Source organism: Myripristis murdjan, chromosome 5 (assembly GCF_902150065.1).
Source record: "Myripristis murdjan chromosome 5, fMyrMur1.1, whole genome shotgun sequence".
NCBI classification, from domain to species: Eukaryota; Metazoa; Chordata; class Actinopteri; order Holocentriformes; family Holocentridae; genus Myripristis; species Myripristis murdjan.
The window spans coordinates 20,052,795-20,074,180 of NC_043984.1; the positions used below are offsets into that span (position 1 = coordinate 20,052,795).

At 41.2% G+C, this 21,386-nt stretch overlaps 2 protein-coding genes across 3 annotated transcripts; both read left to right on the forward strand.

Moving 5' to 3' along the window:
• Positions 1 to 824: 824 nt before the first annotated feature.
• Positions 825 to 12,528, forward strand: os9 (OS9 endoplasmic reticulum lectin). Of its 2 annotated transcripts, XM_030051117.1 has the most exons (15): positions 825 to 992; positions 1,468 to 1,650; positions 2,995 to 3,058; positions 3,141 to 3,217; positions 3,873 to 3,971; positions 4,073 to 4,274; positions 4,553 to 4,714; positions 5,108 to 5,226; positions 5,760 to 5,823; positions 6,287 to 6,369; positions 6,489 to 6,692; positions 7,043 to 7,238; positions 8,880 to 9,047; positions 9,712 to 9,821; positions 10,838 to 12,528. In XM_030051117.1, the coding sequence occupies exons 1-15, from the start codon at positions 843 to 845 to the stop codon at positions 10,973 to 10,975; spliced, it is 2,019 nt and encodes a 672-aa protein (XP_029906977.1). In that variant the 5' UTR covers positions 825 to 842; the 3' UTR covers positions 10,976 to 12,528. The 2 variants fall into 2 exon arrangements, with proteins under 2 accessions (XP_029906977.1, XP_029906979.1); XM_030051119.1 differs by lacking the exon at positions 8,880 to 9,047.
• Positions 12,529 to 15,383: 2,855 nt separating this feature from the next.
• Positions 15,384 to 21,151, forward strand: c1galt1lb (core 1 synthase, glycoprotein-N-acetylgalactosamine 3-beta-galactosyltransferase 1, like b). The gene is made up of 4 exons (XM_030052178.1): positions 15,384 to 15,929; positions 16,093 to 16,362; positions 17,247 to 17,911; positions 18,687 to 21,151. The coding sequence occupies exons 2-4, from the start codon at positions 16,137 to 16,139 to the stop codon at positions 19,002 to 19,004; spliced, it is 1,209 nt and encodes a 402-aa protein (XP_029908038.1). The 5' UTR covers positions 15,384 to 15,929; positions 16,093 to 16,136; the 3' UTR covers positions 19,005 to 21,151.
• The last annotated feature ends 235 nt before the right edge of the window (positions 21,152 to 21,386 follow it).

The following is a 21,386-nucleotide window of genomic DNA, read 5'->3' on the forward strand; positions in this document are numbered from 1 at the left end:
GATGCAGGAGCCCGGCAAGTGTAAAAGCAACACGGCACGATTTCTGACATTTCACGTCATTCTAACACACATGGGCTCGCCTTCCAACGGCGGACATGCACAAATGCAAAAAGCAATGGTGTGTGTGCGTGCGCGCGTGCGTGCGCGTGTGTGTAGGTGGATGGATGGGTGTGGGTGCAGATGTTGAGTGTGTTTGGTTGAATCTGTGTAGCCGTTTTCATAATAATTCACTTAGGTAAATTAGTGAAATGTCCAATTAAATTCGTAAAATATCCAGTTAAACATAATATGGTCTGATATTCACCTTTTAGTAAATCACGGTGTGCAATCACATGTAATTAGGGGTAAACTTTAAGAAGTTTATGGTTGCGGCTGTATAGGGTATAGGTTGGGGTATTTATTTATAGGGTACAGGTTGATGTATATAGGTTTTACAGCAGGGCTGGTCCCGTAGAGGGTGGGGTGGGGTACCAAATAAGAAAAACAACTGCATGATTATAAATTGGCCAAATTGGATTGTGACACGCCTAATGCATCAGGCCAATGGAAAGCTTGTTTCTGTCTCGAAACGTGAGCTTGTTTTATTTCACGGTCAGCCCCGATATCCCAGACAGGAGTGGTTTTTATCTTTTGGAGACACATAAAGCCAGAAGCGACGCCCACTTTTCCTGTGTCGGTGTCGTAAACTAACAAACCCCAAAACATGAATCAAATTAAGTTGATTGACGGGTGAATCAGCCTATGAGAGACACCGTTCTCTCACGTCGTCCAATCAGAATTCACCATGTCAGGCGTTGTGCTTCTCTGTCTGTCCGTCCGACAAATGAGGATGTGAGAGAGCCATGGCCGCTTCCTTGGTTAGGTGGCTAAAGAGGTTGTCTGTTTTTTTATTGATATGTCCGCTCTGTGTCCCAGCCTTCTTAAATTTAGAGGAGTTGAATGAGATGAAATATGGGATTCAAATCCTCCCCGATCCCGTCATCTTGGGCCAGGTGAGGCTGGGAGAGGGAAAGCTAAATGTAGCACGGTTAGCTAGGTTGGCTAGCGGTAACGTTGCCAGGTGAGGTAATGTTAGCTAACCTCATTACTGTATTAACCCTAATATCAATGACAAAGACAGGTCTTCCAGTTAAGTAACTTATGTGTTTATTAAAATGTGACCAGCTGGCAAGTCAAATAAAGACGTGCTGATGCAGAAGTGACTGGTAATTACGCCGCTGACATCGCTGACAGCTGTCAACACAACACAACACAACACAACACAACACAACACAGCCAATGCCAGTTCCACATTTTCCTCACTCCCTCTCAGCTCAGACTTCATTATTTATAACAGAGTGTATCACTACAGTGGCACACCAGGCTGTCAATGAGCTATAGACTTTCAGATACCAGTGCTGTGCTAACATGCCTTTCACACACCCCAGTGTTTTTGCCAGCTGTCATGACCCACTGTTTCTTCTGCAGACCAAGACAGAGGAGGTCATGATGGTGTCTAGCAAGTACAAGCAGCTGTACGAGTGTCGACTCCCAGCCCAGGCTGTCAGGTTTCATCAAGATCCTGCCTCAGAGCCTGAAACACAAGGCTACACTGGGCCTGGCATCCCAGAGCTTCTCAGGCCGATGCACAGCGCCCCGTGCTTGGTGAAGGTTCGTTCTCCATTTTGTACAATTTACATCTGTAATCGTTGAAAACCTACATTCACAGCACAATGCAATCTGTTTCACGAACTGTTTCACACAGATACAGTTACACAGCCACATAGGAACTTCCCAGTTCAATTACATTACTCCCGCTGAGTAACTACTTGAAGTTTCACAAAGCCAAATGGAGCCACAGGAAGGTTGCTTGTGCACTTCCTTCTCTCAGGGTTTCATTCATTCATTTCCAAACTGCTTATCTGTAAGGGTTGTAGGGACACTAGATTTTGATATATACTCTAAGGTTAACAGATGGACTGCTGGTCTAGGGTGTTCCTCTGTTGTACACCCCATGAGTGCTGGGATAGGCTCCAGCACCCTGACCCTTATGAGGATAAGTGGTTTGGAAAATGAATTAATAAATAAGGTAAACAAGACATTTCCAGATACACCGGAAGCCTGAGTGAAGGGCTAACTGAATCAAAAGTCTAAAATAATACAGAGCAATGCACATCAAAGTTGCAGGTATGTTATTTTTCTTAATTGAACTTAGTATTACAGTCAGGTTGCTATAGCAGAGAGCAAATTTGTTTCATAATATTTTTCATTTTATAAAAGTGCCTGAATTGCTTGGATTTGGGAGGATGCAACAGCTCTCCCAGAATGATGCTATTCCTGTGGGGCTCTGAGGTCTATTCTGCAGTTTGGGAAAGGTTTGCACGGGAGGGGAAGTGCAGAGACTCACCGTAAACGTTTGCCAGGATTGTTTCCACAGCATCGTCCCAGCACAATGTCATTCTGAAGCTGAAGGGGAGAGCATCACATGTTCACTTCCCCTCCCAAATCGCTTTCCTGTTCTTGGAATTTACACATCCCAGGCTTTGAGTCAGAAGCTTGCTATGAACATGTATAAGTGAAGTGTGCTTTATTAACCCAGAGTGTCACGTCAGTTATTTCTGATTTTCTGATTAAAATAACCCTCTCTGATAACTTATACACAAGTTCAGGTGATTTTGTTTCCAAATGGCTGTAATGAATACTGTATGAATTCCGTTCTGTAAATATTCAGTTTAGGCTGTGACAGCTATATGGAAAAGTACAAACTGTTTACACCTGAACAGTTTTGCTTGAGTTGACGTGAAGATGTGCAGACTGCGACTACTTTTAGACTCACAACAGGACAATAATAGTTGTGGCCTACATTTTTTGTGAAGGAGTGGAATCGCTGGTTAAAAATGAGTGTTGCTCTCGTCTTCCAGATGAAGAAGGCGATGTGTAAAAAGAAAACAATTTTGCATTCATTTGTGGAAGTCAGCTGAATTGTACTGACACACTGTTGTTTACTCTCTGCAGACGAAGGACTGGTGGACCTATGAGTTCTGCCATGGACAGCACATCAGACAATACCATCTTGAGGGTAAGACCTGTTTTTAATTGGCCTTTTTCTTGATGATAACCTGGAGAGATGACCCTAAGAAGTGTCCCTGCTTTCTCCACAGACACTGAGATCAAAGGGGATGTCCTCTTCCTGGGATACTATGAGTCTGAATTTGATTGGAGTAATGAAACAGCAAAGGTACTGTAAATCTGTTATGATGCCTTCATTTTGGATGCATTGTTTTTACTATTTTACTTAATAGGCAGTAGGCATTTGGCCTATGAATGGACACAATAAAATGACGACATTCACAGCAAACAAGAATTAGCATGCTCCAACTCTTGGAGGTAAAGTCAGCCAAGAAAAGCATGATAGTCTATGCAATGCATCAGCAGGTGCGTTGTTGCAAAAATCAGCTGACATTAAATCCCTGTGGAGGAAAAGTGTGCATTTATCACGGATATAATTGTGCAGGTAAGGTGTGTTTCCTAAGGGATTGCATTCGAAACATTCTTTACTAATATCCACATACATTATGTGAACAGTTCACTGGTCCTTATGTAACAGTGCACTTTGTTGTTTTTAAACAGTGTCAGACTGTATATGTGAACACTTGGCATGTTTATTGTCATTATTGATTAAGGGAAAGCAGCTTGACTGCTGCACATAATCATCTCTGGCTAAACCGGCTCTAGAGATTAACCAGCTATGGTAGTAGTGACCATGGTCAATAAATCAAATGGAGTACAAAAACAACAGAAAAAAAAATTGTTCCTCTTGGCTGATGTAATAAAACAGAAATTTACAGGACATTACAATTTGTTTGCATTTTTCTCTCCTCTTAATTTCCCAGGCCTCCAAGCAGCACCGACTGAAGCGCTACCACAGCCAGACTTATGTGAACGGTTCCAAGTGTGACCTTAACGGAAATCCCAGAGAGACTGAAGTCAGGGTGAGATGACATTTGAATACAAAATGGAGATATGAACTCAGTGAAAACTCACATGATTCTCCTGGACATATCTAGATGATTTGATTCTTTAACATTTCCAGTTTGTGTGTGAAGAAGGCTCCAGTGACTACATCGCCCGTGTGGATGAGCCTCAGTCGTGCCGCTATGTGCTGACGGTCCACACCAGTCGCACCTGCCAGCACCCCTTCCTGCGGCCGCCCTCCACTGCCAAGCCCCAGGGCATCGTGTGCCAGCCAGCTCTCAGTGCCCAGCAGTACATGGACTACGTCAAGGCCCAAGTCTGTGAGTCACCACCAGCGAGGCTGTTTGGAAGAATGCTTTATGTTAGCCTAACGTCATCTTCACTCAAACACCTTTGAGTTCGCTGTCTAATTCCAGAAACCCCAAGGAATATTGTAGTTACACTATGTCTGCTTTCCTTTTCTTTCTCTTTCTCTCTCTTCTCTTTTTTCTTTTGCTCTTTCTCTCTTTTTCTGCCTGCTGCATCTGCCCAATTCCATTCTCTCTCTCTCTTTCTCTCTCTCTCTCTCTCTCCCTCTCCCCCCCCTCTCTTTTCCCAGCGGACACAAAGCGTAAAGTGGAGCAGATCTCAGAGGAGCTGCGGAGTCTTGATGAGATGTTGGCTGGTAATGAGGGAGCAGATGGCACAGTGGAAGCAACAAAAGACGAGGCGTCGCCTGCACCCACTGATGACCGAGATCTCATGGGGTCAGACAGAAAAGGTAATTTTAAAAAAATAATAAAATAAAATAAGGAGCAAGGTCCCTTAGTAGTAGAAGTTGTAGTAGTAATAGTAGTAGTAGTAGTATCTTTAATCAGACATCACAGATAATACAATAAGCATAAACAGTCTATACAATATACAGTCTACTATACAATAAGTATAAACAGTATAGAAACAGTCTTGAAGCATAATGCATATATATATATACGCCTGTCCTACATTCTTATCAATGAAAGTCATCTTCCAGGAATAAAAAATAAATAAATTGCAGTGATTTTTCCATTCAGAAGACACTCATGTTGATTTTTCTACCAGATTCATACTTGGCATAAGTATTGACACCACTGAGGCCATATTATACCAATGAGTTTATGCACTTTTGTCATAACAGATTCTGCTGATGATAAATCTGAGGATGCTGGGTCAGAAGAGCCAGAGGATTCTGACTTCTGGGAGGGAGTTACAAAGCCAGAGGATTCAAAAGCAGCTGCCTCCCAGCGAGAGACTCAGGTATAGAAATATGTTTGTTCATGTTCAAGCATCAAGTGAATTTACCATCCTCACGTGTGTTTTGTCTTGTTATGTCAGACGCTCTGTGGAGCTGCTGCATTGACAATAAACGAGAGGCTGACGCTGTAGGCTTGTTGGTTGAGTTGTTTCATCCAAAACCGCTTTCTAATTTATAGAAGACTGATTGCAAAACATTGGATCTTAAACAAACTCTATTCCCACATAATCACCAGGGTTACTGCCTCTACACGCCCAACAATGTCCAGTTTCTATGTATTTTTAATAGAGACAAGCCATAAAATATTGGTTTAATGGCACAAGCAATTTGAGTCATGATTCTTTTTTATTGGTTGCAGACAGATTTCTTTACATGCAGAAATCTTACTTGAACTGTCCAAGAAATGAGTGGCATGTAGCATAGTCCCCTGACTCATTCTGCCGTTGTATAAAATGCTGCAACTCACATCTGGTCTGGTTAGCGCAGGCCTGTGATACTGCGCAAGCACACAGCTAATGCCATTTTGTTTCCACAGGCAGCAGATGATGGCTATGATAACTCGCTTAGCAATAATGAAGTCATTGATGAAGATGATGAAGGTAATGCATCATTCTAGTGTCTCTGTTCTCTCACTCACACACACACACACACACACACACACACACACACACACACACACACACACACACAAGGAAGGCCACAGCCTGAGTTAAGACCCTCTGGATGTAGCGCATGCCTAAAAAAGGGGGAAAAAATATGGAAAAAGAAGTCCAGTTCAGGCTTAAGCTTTTTAAAGAGGTAGTCAGTATGCACATTAAAAGCCAAGTTTTCATCAAGCCATATGCTTGGGTGTTTGTAGGAAGTGATTCTTTCTGTACATGTACACTCTAATGTCAAGATAGTGTGGTCAGCTGCTGATCACACTGCAAAGTGCCAGGATGGTCACTATTTATCATCAATTACATCATACTTGTTATTTAAAACCTTGTCTGCAAACCAATTTTCAATTATGAGACAATGGAATGGGATTAAACTGCTTTCTAATTTAATCTCTTCTTTTAGTTGAAAAATTCAACTTTAAAATCATCACCGACCCAGCAGATCTGATGAAATTTGTCCAACACCTGAAAGAAAGCAACAGAAAGGTTAGTGATTCTCTAGACCATGATCATTTTTTATTGTGCAGTTGTGATTGTTGCATTTGCACCTATGTGTTTATGTCAGTGCAGTAATGTCTGACGTATGACTGTTTGTTTTTTTAAAGAAATCAAATAAACAAGCCAAAAGTCAAGCAGAGAGGCAAAAGGGTGACAAGATGAAGCAGAAGCGCGGAGAAGAAGAGAAGGATGAGGACGAACGTCTGCTGCAGGAGTTTGAGGATGAGATGGCTGACATCTCGGTGCCATCGGATAAAATTGAAGAGATAAAGGAAGAAATGCAGAAGGAGTTTGACAACATCATCAATGAGGTGTCAGACCAAAGAAAATATCTGATAGTTTGCAAGTTTCAATGAGCATGTAGGGTTTCTACCCTGTTTCCTATCCCCTGTTTTGCGCTGTTTGCCCACTTTTTCTCTGACCACCTAGTCAGATTTCACTGACATCCTTTGCATAAATGCAGGCAGTTTAAGTATTTAGCAGTTCACAGTGAGGTTAATAAAAAGATTTATTTATCTGTATCATAACTATCACAGTGATTCTAATCCTCGAAAATTCCTGTACAACCGCTGTCAGTGTTAAATCTTTTTGTGTTGAAACTTGGATTGGCTAAATATGGCTAACATGACTCTGAAGTAATCCTGACATCTCTGTGCTGAAGGCCCAGCAGGAGTTGGAGACAGAGGGCCTGAAAGGAGAGTTTGATCGCACTCAGGCGACGCAGACACTGGAGACGACACTTGACAAGCTCCTTGACCATCTAGAGGACAAAGACACCCAAGAGCCAGAGCAGCAAACAGGTCAGAGAGCCAGCGACGCAGTCAAGGACAGCCTGAGTCCGGCCCCACAGCAGCCAGGTAACCAGGCTGCTCGCCCCCCTGCCTCCATGTGCACATCTGCACCAGAGACACTGTGATTATAAAAGGAGACAGTGCACTTTGTTGGTTTACAATGGACATAATTTAAGATGCTAAAGATAGCAGCACCATGACCCAATTGCACAGTCAGAATTTGCACATTTTGGTATTTTTGACAGCTCGCACAAGTTGGGTGAAACAGGTCAAACAACAGCTAATTTTAGGTTTTTAAAACAATTACCATAGCTCAACTACGTGCCTGTCGTGACTGTTTACAGTTACGATGGCAACCACAGTGGCTGCAAAAAATGCAGAATATGGTAATGTTGCTGTTTCTTGGGGCTGTGGATAGCACATGCCTATAAGCCTTAGTGAGTGAAAATTATTGTTTATCTGGGACTATTGGCCCTATCTTGTGCCACCCGCTACCTGTTGCTACTACCCTCTACCCATGAATTACGCATTTAGCAGCTTCCGCTATCCCTAAACGGTATCTTGCGCCCACACTACCCACAATACATTATGCCGACTCCGTTATTTGGGCCTGGAGGTGTGTCCGTGGGCGTGTTTTATGCGCTTTCCCTAAAATTGCTATCTTGAGCACACACTTTTGGGCTTTAACAAGAGCGCACCCAGGCGGCTTCAATGCACGCCCCGACGGAGCCTCGCCACGCACGCGGCCGGACTGATACCGGGACGCCACCGGAATGGACTGAGTATATTACTCATATAGACTGTTATGCTTTATCATAAGCCAGCAGCTGTGCTGTATTTTTATTTTTAATATTTTATTTGCCCAATCTACCTTGTCAATAAATTAGTTTACACATAGTTCCACCTCTGACTCTTGCCTCAATCAGTACAACCTTGTGACACGTCCACTGGTTTTGGTTTGCGGATTTAGGATAGCGCAGCCTGCATAATGTAGCGGGTACTGCAAGTGTTTTACGGATAACGGGAGGTGCGCAAGATAGCAGCTTTTGCGGGGGAACGCCTCTTGCGCAATGCTAAATCCCCAAATAACGGGTTTAGGTACTCTTTATAACACCATGTTTTTACAGTTTGCCAGTGTCCCTTCATATGAAAAGCAAATGATTTTTAGATAGAGGCAACTCCCCATTCAGAAACATGGGGATTTGGTCTTTGTCATTGTGACTCTACTGCCTGGAGGTGTTTCAAAGGCCTGAGTGGCCTGTCTCCTTTTTTCTAATCAAAGAGTCTCTGTCTGCACTCTGTGTCCACCTCCATCCTCCTCATATTTAAGTCATATGTAGATGTTTGTCGTGGCATTTTTCATCTCATGTTGAGTACCTGTATCACCAGGGACTTTATTTATCTAGCTTAGATCGACTCAAAGCTCAGTTTCAGATAAACAGATTCAATGTATCAGATTTCACATTTTGATTTCCTTTAGTTAGTTTATGGTCTTCTGCTGCCATTGATGTACCCGTGGGTTGCTTTATTTTCTCCTCACAATACTTGAAATCTGTGACAGTGCACCATTGTAAACAATGCAAACATTTACACACAGACAGTGCTTTGGAATATATTCTTGGCTCTTACCTCCTCCATCCTGCTGCCCTGCACATGGGTTTTATGGTGAACTGTGTTGTTTGTCCCCCTTTTGTCTCGTCATCCCAGACCAAGCGGCTGACGACCATGTTAAGATCAAAATTACTAAGTATAAGACGGGCAACAGCCCTGATGGGGAGGTCAAAGTTCAGGAGATGGGAGAAGGCGACCCCCAGTGGCAGCACATAAAGGACGTGGTTAAAGAGCAGCTAGAGAAAGCGGGACTGAAGGCCGAAGGTAGGAAGGGGAGTGCCCAAAACACTCACGGCCTGTCTCTCTGCCATCTGTTCTCTTGAGCATACAATCTTGTATTTCTCTACTCATCTTTGTTCAGTGCGCACTGTTTTCAGATTTAGATGTACAACAGAAACAATACACCAAGGCGGTAAGAGCATAAAAAGGGAAAATCATTAACACACACAATCAGCAAAGTTATGGCTGGTCACTAGATTACTCCAGCACATACTGTCATACCACTTCAGCTGTCAGCATCTTACAAGTGAGCTGGGATTTGAAGGGAATTTGGGGAAAAAAAATCAGTTATTTCATAGCTCTGTTTTTTCAAATGTTTAGTAATTAAAGGAAGAGCAAAATTTACTGTAGATAGTACCATGAGGTTTTTTTTTTTTTTTTTTTTTGTTCACAGGACTTACAAGCAGTAGCAAAGTTTTCCCTGACCACACATTAAAAGCCACTTTTCTGCACTTTCAAAATAAAAAGACGTGCCATCCATGTGTGTTCTTTTTTTTGTCTTCTTTTCATCCACTGTCCTGTTTGCACATTTTTCCATGATGATTATTTCTTACTTTAATGTGTGTAACATTTTTCTTAATTTGAGCCACTTGGAAGTGCGTTTGTGTTTTTAATCTGCTGGCCCTCCACCTTCTGCCCTGTGTTCCAGGTAAAATTGAAGTGAAGATCTTGACACGGAAAAATGCAGAGGAGGCGGGGGATCAGTGGCTGACTGAGGAAGACACTAAATCCTTCAGAGAGCTTCTCATAAATCTGCTGGTAATATTAAAAATAGAAGAGACTTTAAATAATCCACTGACATACCTCTATGTGTGGCTGCCACACTGCCATACTGTGCTTGTCAAACTGTGTCCTGTAGGTTTTTCTCAGGCTGTGTCCACACTAAGCAGAGTAAAACTGAAAACACTGTGCTGTCCTTCCATCCTCATGACACTATATTAGTGTTTTCACACCGTTTCAGAGTTCAGACTATTGTCCAAAAGTCCACTGTCCCTTATTGTGCATGCACGCACCCATGGAGCTTCCGTTCTACAGTGCATGTTTCTCTGAGGGCAGACGGCTGGACATCAAGGGCTCCACAAAACTGCCCAACTGTTGCCTTACTGCTCAAAGGCAGGTCACTGCCAGTCATCAACACCATCAGATAGATCATGCTTTATGATTTTAGCTTTGATAAGGATCTGTTTGTGTTTTAGATGCTGCTAAGAAGACAGCGCTTTTATTCAAACTAAAAAAATCTCCGGCTTACTGGGTAGAAATCGCCAGCATTGTGTGGATGAAGGCTAAAATAGAGAAAAATTATACCTTTTCAAATTTACCTGGCTTAGTGTCGACATGGCTTCAGTTTATGATCTCAAGCATGATAAATAGCTCATATGAAAGGCAATAAAAGATAAAAAGAGGTAAAAAAACAGTACGTATAAACATGAGAGTTTCAGTAACTGTGGGCAACCACAAGTACACGTGCCTCTTAAGTGAATCTTGCAGTCCTGACTTTGACACTCAGCATTTAAAAAATTATGTGCAGTACGTTGAAATTAAGCTATGAACTGAAAAAACATGGAACAGCTTTAAGGCATTGAGAGTTTTTGTAAATGTATGCAGCATACTTTTTTTGTTCATTTTCATTTTGGTCTAAAGAGGAAATTAATCTTGTGTGGGAAACAACATTCTTTAATGTCACCTTGTTTTAAGTAAATAAGTCTTCTAAGCTTGGGATTAAGAAAAAATGTGGGTGGTGTAAAACTTAAGATGTTATTTTTTTTTCTCTGCAGACTGGAGGCACAGAAGAAGTTTACAAGGAGCAAAAGAGGCAGCAAGAATTGGAGAACAACTATAGGTTTGTGTGGGGAGAATCGCAGGAGGAGTCCCAGTCGTCCAGCACCTCCGACTCAGATGACGTGGACATCTGAGCTCCTGATGTCATTGACTGTGATGGTGAACTCCTATGGAGACTGGTGTGCAAGGAGTCTCTGAGGTGCAACAGCAAATTTTTAAACGGAGCCCCTTGATTAAATTATTGCTAATAAACGTGGAGGATAATGCCAACTCACCTGTTTGCACATTCAGAAAATGTGTGAACGTGTCCTCGGTAGGCACCGGTTGTTTGCTGCACCATGGATTCTCAGTGTTTCAGCCGTAGCTGTGCAGTTGAATGAAGTCATGAATTTAGAAACGCTTCAGAGAGATTTACTCAATCTCCATGTCAAGCTCTGAATTTGGCGGTCAACAACACACTGTCAGTCAAACGATTCCTGCATTTGTCTCATATGGTGCCATTCATTAAGAAGTAATACCTCTGTAGGTGACAAGTGTGGGAAATCCTGCATGACTCAGCAAACTGCGTGAGCGTTTGTGAAGGCTGTTCATGTCACGCTTTCAAGCTTTTGAAAAGTATGACTGATGCTGAAAAACAAAAAGATAAATAACGCAAAGGAGGTTTAACATTTCAGTTGACACTGTTGTTTCTGTGAAGCTTTTTGATACTTGGCATTTGTTTAGTGACTAAATCACCAGTAAACACAAATGTAGGTTACATTCGTAATTGTACACTTGATACTGTGGCACTTTAGATTTGTAGAAAATGTCTCTGGAAACTTAGAATTTATGCATTCATTCACTAAAATTTTGAACGATTTCACCCAAGTTTAATGCCATGTGCGCTGTTAAAGGGATTCAAAAGAAAATTGAAAACAGAAATTAGTATAGGAGGGTTAATCTCTTAGGTTTTTGTATCTGATGAGAATTTGTCGATACCTCTTTGCCAGAGTGTTGCGGGTGTAAATAACCGAGGAAGCTACAATGTCAATCAAATGCAGTATACCAAAACAGTGAATCTACACAAAACTTTTGTAAGGATCCTTCAGAGATGTACTTTTAAAGGGCTGAATTTGTATAGTTTGTTAATAAGAGTAGCTCCTTGGATATTAACCTGTAAATAATTTTGCTTGACTATGGTATTGACTTGGTTTGTTGTATATTATTAGCACAAATCTAGTGGGGCTTGAGTTAACTGAGTGAAGATGTTCAAGTTTGTCATTGTGCAATCTTGTATACCAAACTTTATTTCAGACTGTGGGGCCAAGACACATGCAAACCCCAGAAAAACAGGTTTTGGGCTGGCTGTCAGTTTCAACAGGCTCCAAATCCCTGTCTTGTTGAAAGCTTGGGCCCATCCCCAGGAACAGTGAGGTGTGTCTCCGCCATCCTTTGTGTTCTGACCCCAACACACCTCGGCCCACCTATGACACGCAGATAAAGTCAATACAAGTTCAGTAAAATAAAAACAGTGCTCTAGACAGTGCTGTACTCATGCTTGACTGGAGCTGTATTAACATCAGGAACAGAACATTGGTTTCACAGTCTGAAAAGTCATCAAGTCACTTTGAGCGGCCTTGTAAATATGTCTTTGAATGCCGATGTTCATATGAAATAAAAATGCCATAGGATTCCTCAAAATAACACACAGCCTGTTTACATTGAGCCTATAATAATTTACAATTTATTTATTTTGTCTACACCATTAGATCATCATACTGCTCGGAGACGCAATCCTTCATTGAACTATAATGTATATATATATATATATATATATATATATATATATATATATATATATATATATATATATATATATATATATATATGGGATTGATAATATTTACCATTGATTAATCATCATTAATCTCGACGGTGAGATTGAGAGCATATTACAGCTAAACTTGAGCTGCGGATGTATAACAAATCAATCAGGTTTTGTTTATTTGATACATATGTGAACAGTATGTAAAATGCACAGTATTAATTTAAAATTCCCATATGGAGGAGAGAGCAAGTGCGCATGCGCGTTCACGCTGTCTGTGTCTCGTGGAAAGAGGTTTTCTATGAATTTGTTCTCGTCTCGGGCTTCCGTGTTTCAGTATGTTTCAGTGAAGGCCACAAACTGATTTGCACGGTATTAGGCAGGAAAATGTAGGAGGTGGCGCAAGATGTTTTGAGGTCAATGGTGCACTTAAACTTTGAGTTGGTTTTTTTAATACAAATATCTGTCCAGTGAATACTCAGCCTGCAGAATGTGAAGTCAAGACACTAACCTGACTGTCAGCATGTTCATTTACAGGGAACTGCATTTCAGTTTAACGAAGCACATAAAGACCATAAGCTGCTGCGCAAATATCATGTAGGAGTTCAAGCTTTAGACCTATTCCATGTCATATCAAGTCACACGTGACGGGATTATTTGCGTAACAAGTGAAATGCACGCGACCTTTGTACTTAAAAATAAAATGGAAAAAAATAAACAGAAGGAATGACCTCCATGTGATTGCCCTGTGACAGACGTGCAGTGTTTAGATAGAGAGATGGATGAACGGATGCATGGATGGATGGATGGATGGATGCCTAGGCGGAAGTTACCCCGTTATTTTGATTGCATGACACTGGCGGCAGTAAGCTGCCGAAGATTGCCACAATAATACCGGACGTCAAGGTGCTTTTGCCTACAAAATAAAAGCTTAAAGTGTAATTTGTGTAATTGTACACACTTTAAGGACAGAGGTGCCAATGCTACATTAAAACTAACTTTTACAAAAATTTCAGTAGCTCAGAGAGGATGCAGTTAGATGCACTGAGGGAATAGACACTACCAAGCAAATCAAAGTCATACAACCTGCACTTTGTTACGTTGTCTTGACTAATTTGGCTCTTGGCAGAGTATAGGTGCCAACATCATAAGTAGGCAAGCTAGAGGAAGTATAGGCAAATAATAGGCCTGAAAACAACATGAAAAAGAGCCAGACCCCTCAACATATCGCAAATAAATGGTGTGTTGAAGCATTTCAGTATGCAGGCTCTACATGCCATCATATGTTAGGAGATTGGCTTGGAGCCTTGTGATATAGTTAGGCTTTGTGAGTTGTTAGATACAGTCAGTGATGCAGAGCTGTTGAACAATGCTGCACAGTGGTGAAACAAGGGCAGTGAGGTGGGCTGGACAAGAGCCGCTGTGACGCAGGGCATATCAGGTAGAAGAGAGTACTTGTTTGAGGAACAAAAACACTGGAGGGAGGAAGCAGAAAGCTTTGTCAGGCATGGCTGTTCTACAGAACAGGTTTTGCAAAGCAGAGGATTTGTGTACAGATAGGAACAAGGAAGATACTCAAAGTGGGATGCTTTGGTATGGAGACAAACCAGAGGGGACTGATATGTGCTGCCAGCATGCCACTCAGTGGGTGGCTTGTGTTTCCTTGTAGCAGTAGTGGCAGTAATAGTTTTGGTTCTGATGCATATTGTGGCAATAAGACTTTTTATTTATTTATTTATTTTTATTTCTAAGCACCTAGCCAATAACTTGTTTTTGCTTGTTGAGTTAAACTGAGATACATCATTATGTTTTGTTAATTTCCAGTTTAACATGGCTGTTGTGGTAATGTCCTGACTGTTGTGGTGCACCATGACTGAGTCAATGCAGAGGAAGTATCCAGCTGGAGAAACACATCGAGACATTCACAGTCAAATCTTAATGATAATAACATTTCCAAAAATACAGTTATTGTCTTTTAATTTTCACAAAATTCTTCAGTAACCCTCCTGTTACCTTCAAATTTAAATTTTATTTACATTTGAAACATTTTTTATCAGTTGGGGTCAGTTTGGCCCCAGTAATATAAAACTCCAGAAAACAATTAGAATAAAAACTGTTCCCCAAGTTTATGTGTCAGGTACTTTATTTGTGTTGTTGACTACCTAAACAGCCCATTAAATAAAACATCACCTCCCTTAAATGTCACAGTTCTTGTGGGAACCACGTTTTTCCCTCCCTAGTGTCAAATGAGCTGGACTGGTTCTCGCACTGCTACAGACCGTGTGGTTATGTTTAGTTAGGGCCCTAAAGCAGAGGGAACATTTTCGAAGATTATAAATGCCATGTCATAGGTCCTCAGTGTCCAAAACAGCTAAAACAAATGTGTGGAAAATGCTGATCATTCTTATATGTTTTATACAGTCAAGAAAAGGCCTTGGATCAAATTAATCCCAAAAAAACACTGACACTGAAAACATATTATTATTTTAATTCAATGTTTACCCAACTGTTCCCATTAAATTAGGAAAAGACAATAAATGAGAGGCAAAAGCTATGTTTATCATGTATTTAGAGACGTTAAACACTGAAAAGCGTCAAAATTGGTAGGAGGTTAAACGTATTATTTTGGTAACTTTAACTTTTAAAAAAGTGTCGCACCATGTGTTTGCCAGTGCGGCCTTTACTTTGAAATACATGACCGGAAGTTATATTTTTTTTTCATTCTGGCTGACCTGACGTTGAAGACAACTTCAGGGTAGTTTGTGGGCAACGTTTGGATAAATTTTTATGTAGTTGTTTTTAACTGCACTCTTCGGTTATACCACTGGATTTCTAGTAGCAGATATCGTTTTACGAAGCCCGTCGTTTTGTGTCATAACTAATAGTGTAACGTGTCCGTTATTTTAACGCGTATTTCCAACAGAAAGCCAAGTTAGCTATGAAGTTAGCAGTGCGGATCGCCAGCTGGTCCTGACGCCAAGGCCAAGAACCAGCGATGATCGATTATATGTCGTCGGCTGCGTTTTGTACCTCACGAAATATTTTGTTTGTGTTGTTAATGTTAGGTAGCCTTCTTGGCACGATAAAAACCTTGAGTTGAGAGGCTAACGATAGCCAGTCTGTCCTGATATTCTTCGGAGATAACGTCACGTCGTGAGGGGAAAAAATCGACTCGGCTGCTGCTATCTGTTCAAATGAGAGGGTTTGTCCCACAGTGATGAAGTTGTAGTTGCCGGATAACATGACTGAAAATGTGCGCCGTGGTGACAGTATCAAGAAGTCCGGTGAGTAAACCACACCCAATTCAAGGAGCGAGCCTCTGTTTAACTTGTAAGGACACCGCATCATTCATCAAACACTCGCATGTCTCGCCAACCATACACGGTAGTAAAACCAGAAAAACCGCAGAGCGAGGCGAGTGTTAATCCCCATTCCTCTCTTGGTCAGCACTTGTCGAGTTAAGCGCCTGAAAGTGGGGAGCTCGGTCCGATATGAAGGCCCTGGCGTCCAGATTCTCCTTCTATGCGGGTTTCCTGGTGGGGACCTTCACCCTGTACGTGTTCCTGCGGCAGGTGTGGTTTGAGAAGAGTTTCTCAGCACATCATCCCAATGGCTTGGACAAACATGTTGACGACCAGCATGAAGTCGAGGAGGAGAGGAAAGTCTGGAAGAAGGAGAGATCCGCACTGTTCAACCTCAAACACCCTCATCACAAAGGTACACTCATGAAGAGTTGTGTATGCTGTGTATGATAACCTTGGTAGCATCACATATACCCACACTGTGGTTTCAAAGCAGCCTTGTACCTCTCCTTTAACTGGTAAATGCAGCCAGTTTTGGTGTCAGTTTTATTTGTATTTTATTTGTATTTTTTATTTTTTAAAGAAACTCAATTGTTCTTCATTTTGACATCTATGCCAGCCATTATGAACCTCGGTAAATTAGTGCTGGGATTACATTCATTATTTTCACTCATGTGATCTAGGCATGTGCAATGTCCAGTAATTTAAGGTTTAAATACACTGTATGTTGAACGGTATAGCCTAATTAGTTGCCAATATTTTAAAAAAAAGATATAAAGTAATATACATTCAGTGGGCACTTTAGTAGGTCCACCTGTACAGTCGATTACAACTCAGTGCAACAGCTCTGCCATGAATTCTACCTTTTAACAGAGTTAATAATAATCAGTTTTTGTTGACATTCTGGTGGAGAATGTGTAAATTTAATTATCTTTATTATTGAGGTTGTACTTTGCAGAAGTCTTGTACTGGACTACATTATATTTAGATGTTTCTATTTTCCTCTTTATTTATATACATGAGGGGGACAGAATAGTAGAAACACCTCTCAATAAAATGCAGTCCAGTACAACAGCAGCACTAACTATGAGCTCAATGCCAAACATAGAATTAAATTAACACCTCTATTACTGTGACAAAAAGATAACCTGAGCATTATAGGCATCATAAATGTAGACTTTATGGCTGAACAGTTGTATTGGATCGTATTAGATTGTGCAGGTGGACCTAATAAAGCGTCCACTGAGTGTAGAAGGACACCATGTATAATTTGATGTTATTGTCGACCTCCCCCACCAGGTGAGGACAGCCACATGGCAGATGAGCTGTATAAGAAGGTGCGCATTCTTTGCTGGGTAATGACCGGTCCCAGTAATTTGGAGAAGAAGGCTCGGCATGTGAAGTCCACATGGAGTCGACACTGCAACGTTGTGGTTTTCATGAGCTCGGTGGACGACCCCGACTTCCCCACTGTGGGCTTGGGCACAAAGGAGGGCCGGGACCAGCTTTACTGGAAGACGATCCGGGCCTACCATTACGCCTATGAACATCATGCCCACGAGGCCGACTGGTTTCTCAAGGCAGACGACGACACATATGTTATCGTGGACAACCTGCGTTGGGTGCTTGCAAACCGCACGCCTGATGAGCCTATCTATTTCGGGCGAAGATTCAAGCCTTACACCAAGCAGGGCTACATGAGTGGGGGTGCCGGCTATGTCCTGAGTAAAGAGGCTCTGCGGAGATTCGTAGAGGGTTTCAAAAACAAGGTGTGCACTCACACTACCTCTGTGGAAGACTTGGCAATGGGGCAGTGTATGGAGAAAGTCGGGGTGCAGGCAGGAGACTCTAGAGACTCTCTGCACAGGGAGACCTTTCATCCTTTTGTCCCTGAGCAGCACCTCACCTCCAAGTTTCCCAAGAGCTTCTGGTACTGGAGCTACTGCTACTACCCTATTTCAGAGGCAAGTACTGCAAGCTTTGCTGAATCTCTGTGTATTCTTTTAAGTATTTGCCTGCTAAGTACTAAACTAGTATGAAGCCACCTTAGTAATGCTAACTTGCAGTGATTTTGTGTTGTGTGTATGTATCGGGGCAGGCTTTAGAAAAGTTTACTGGCACTTATCGGCTTTATTTTAGTGTTTTAGCTAAATACACACAACTTGACAGGAAATTTGTCTAAGGTTGGGTGTAGAGTACACAAGTATTGCAAACATGCAGGCTAGCATGTCCACATTTGTTCTTAAAAATCATGACAACACAAGTTTCAGCCCTCTGACAATATTGGCTTCTATCAAGCAGCTCAACTGAGGACTGAAACGCGTTTGTCTGTTGGTATTGTCATGCTCCATGATTAACTGAAGATGTATTAGTCTATTCACCTGGTTTGCTGGTCATTTTTAAATACACTGGTATCAGGCCTGCAAAAAGAAAGCTGTTCATCTGACAGACAGAATTTTAAATGAATGTCATATGTGGCTGGATCATAATGGTGATAAAACAAATTTAAAACATTGCTTTCTCAGTAGAAATTTAATTTTTGAGCTGTTAAACACATGACTATGCTATGTAAACAACCCAACAATTGGTTCTGTGTTTAAAAAAACAGTCAGATGCGAGTGGGAGTGTACTTCCTAGTTTTACTGTTTTGCATTTGTTTTGTTTATATTTAAACTGTGATCTTATGATGTTGGTTCTAATTTTCCATAACCAGCTCCATTGTTTTTCTTGTCTCTACAGGGCCCAAATTGCTGCTCGGACCTGTCTGTGTCTTTCCATTATGTAGATGCGTCACTTATGTATTTATTGGAGTACTACACCTACCACCTGCGTGCCTTTGGCTACAGATATCGTTACCAGCCCCCGATTCCACTGGGATACAAGACTGAGGAGTCAGCACGCTCTCGGGATGGTTCAGAGGGCCAAGAGCTGACTTCCCGAGCGAAAGGGAAAGGAGACGGGGAAGATCCCTCAAAATCTGAAAAGAGACAGGAAGGAAATCTTCCCCCTGCAGCTGATGACGGACCTCCTGCTGCTCCACTGGACAAAAAACAGTAGCACTGTGTGTGTGTGTGTGTGTGTGTGTGTGTGTGTGTGTGTGTGTGTGTGTGTGTGTGTGTGTGTGTGTTGAAGTCAAGTGACAGTTTGGGAGGAGCAAGGTGTGCTTTTGTTTGTTCACTTGCACACTCTTCTACAAAAGCAGAAAAACCAGATTTGGTATACTTGTATAAGGGTGCAGCGCTGAAGGATGACCATTGAACTGTACTGTGATCACAAGTCTAAAGGGTGATTTTATCACTTTTATCCTTATTTTTTCAGGTTTTTTTTTTTTTTTAACTACTTGGTGTCTTCTTGACAAGTTGACAGTAACTTGCCCTTGCTTTGTTCATAGTTCATAGTAAGCTTTACTCATTTGAACATTTACCTTTTAATTCGGAGTACCCAGTGAGTCTTTGAGTTTCCAGTGCAGTCTACAGGTCGATGAGATTATTGTGCCGGTGAGAGCCCAGAATAACCTGATTGACCAAGCCTTGTGGTTCCTGACTGGCTTGCTTGACTTTATTCAGGGATGAATGGCTCCATGCTATGAAAGCAGGTTTTCTTTCCATCCAGGTCATTTAATTGAGTAGTCCGTCCTCTTTGGTTGAAGGTGCGCTGATAAATAAAATCAGTGTGGTGTTAAAAGGAGTAGACTTTGGTTGGAATGAAGATCTCCAAGTTCTTGGCACGCCCATGGCAAGTGGTTGCCTATCCCTGCCTTATTTTTGATGTTGGCACTGGATATACATTCCACCAGATGTATGTTTTTTTTTTCTTTAACTGTTAACTTCGTACTAGTGCATTTCACTGAGGAAATTATTTCTCTAACATTGCAGAATGGCAGATATTTTTCACCCTGACGGTGTATGATGCTCCCTAGCTGCTGAACATTGGTAGAGCGTTCCCAGCCTTTGTTTCCCTCATCCTCCCAGACTCATTAGCTTGTGCCTTGCAAATTGAGATTGTATGAGCCATCAGCTGCACACAAGACTTTGCACTGTGACACTGACATAATGAGAATGATGCTTTCAGATGGAGTGAAATATTGTTTCATCCTTTCGGCCTGGGCGATTTTAGCCTTTGGGCAATCAACTGGACAGCTTGTATAATGACAACTTGTTTGAGCAAGCAGGAAATCTTCTTTCAACAATTTTAGTTTCTACAATGTTGTGTATTTTTTAAATTAAGCTCTCAGTTGATCAGAGGTTTTCCTTTATGCCTGATTACATAGTGTGTATTATTAGTAAATTCTTAAGAACAGTTCTGCTATTACTTAATAACCAAACAAGGAAACTGTTTATGCTCATGAATTAATTTTATGGGAGATAATTACCAAATACAGAATAGGTGAGAATGAGCTCTGGCATGAAACGGGATTCAGTAGTGACTCGGTCATTTTATTTTTTTAAAAGATAGTGTTATATTGCAATATATGGTGAAAAAAAATTTGAATGCACTTTTTAGTGTTACTAATTACTGTTTTTTTTTTTTTTTTTTTTTTTTAACCACTGCAGTAAAATCTTTTATTCTCATCCTTGGTGAAAAATTGTATATGAGGTAACCAATGCCTATTAAGATGCCTTTTCTAAGTGTTTACACGTCTGTTCCCTCTGTACATGAGCACAGAGCATGTTCAGTCTTGTTTTTTTTTTCTTTTTTGTATTAAAAAATGAAAAATCCAATTTAAACCAAATCAGCATGTATGATATACTGATTTCTTTTGAAATCGATGCACATTTTTATTTCTAAGCAAATTCATCTCTTAAACCATTAACATTTGCAACATACTGATCTTGTCAATATTTGCTATGCAGATTTTGATGCTCAATGGAACAAAGGTCTGCTGGCCCAAAAATTTGACTGAAAAAACAAACAAACAAACAAAAAATGTGTGGTCTGTGGTGCCAAGCTGTTGGTACAAAAGGTTCGGTCCTCGACAATCTATTTCATTCCACATCCTAATTTTGTCAAAGGGAATTATGTACATTACTGTATTTATATTTGGGATTTATTTATGTTGGTATTGACGTCTAAATTGTGTTGGTCAATACGATTAGTGTGTTAATGAGTTTGTGTGAATGTGTGAGCACATCATGATCAGTGTGCAGTGTCATTTTCAGTGAATGGTACTTTAATCAGTATAAATAAATGCATATTTTACTGTACAGCTTGGTTTCTTTTAGATTTGTTTACATCAGCAATTTTTGAGACAGACATGCACAGTCAATACGGTTCTTTCCAGGTCTTAGTTATGTAACCTAGATATTAAACAATGTCTTGACTTCTTTAAACATTTAGCAGTATGTGGCGTTGAGGGTCAGAGTGTGTGTTGTGTGGCAAGAGACTGATGGAAGTAGACGTGACAGCCCCGCTACACCAGGCGCTGAAACCTGAGGAGAG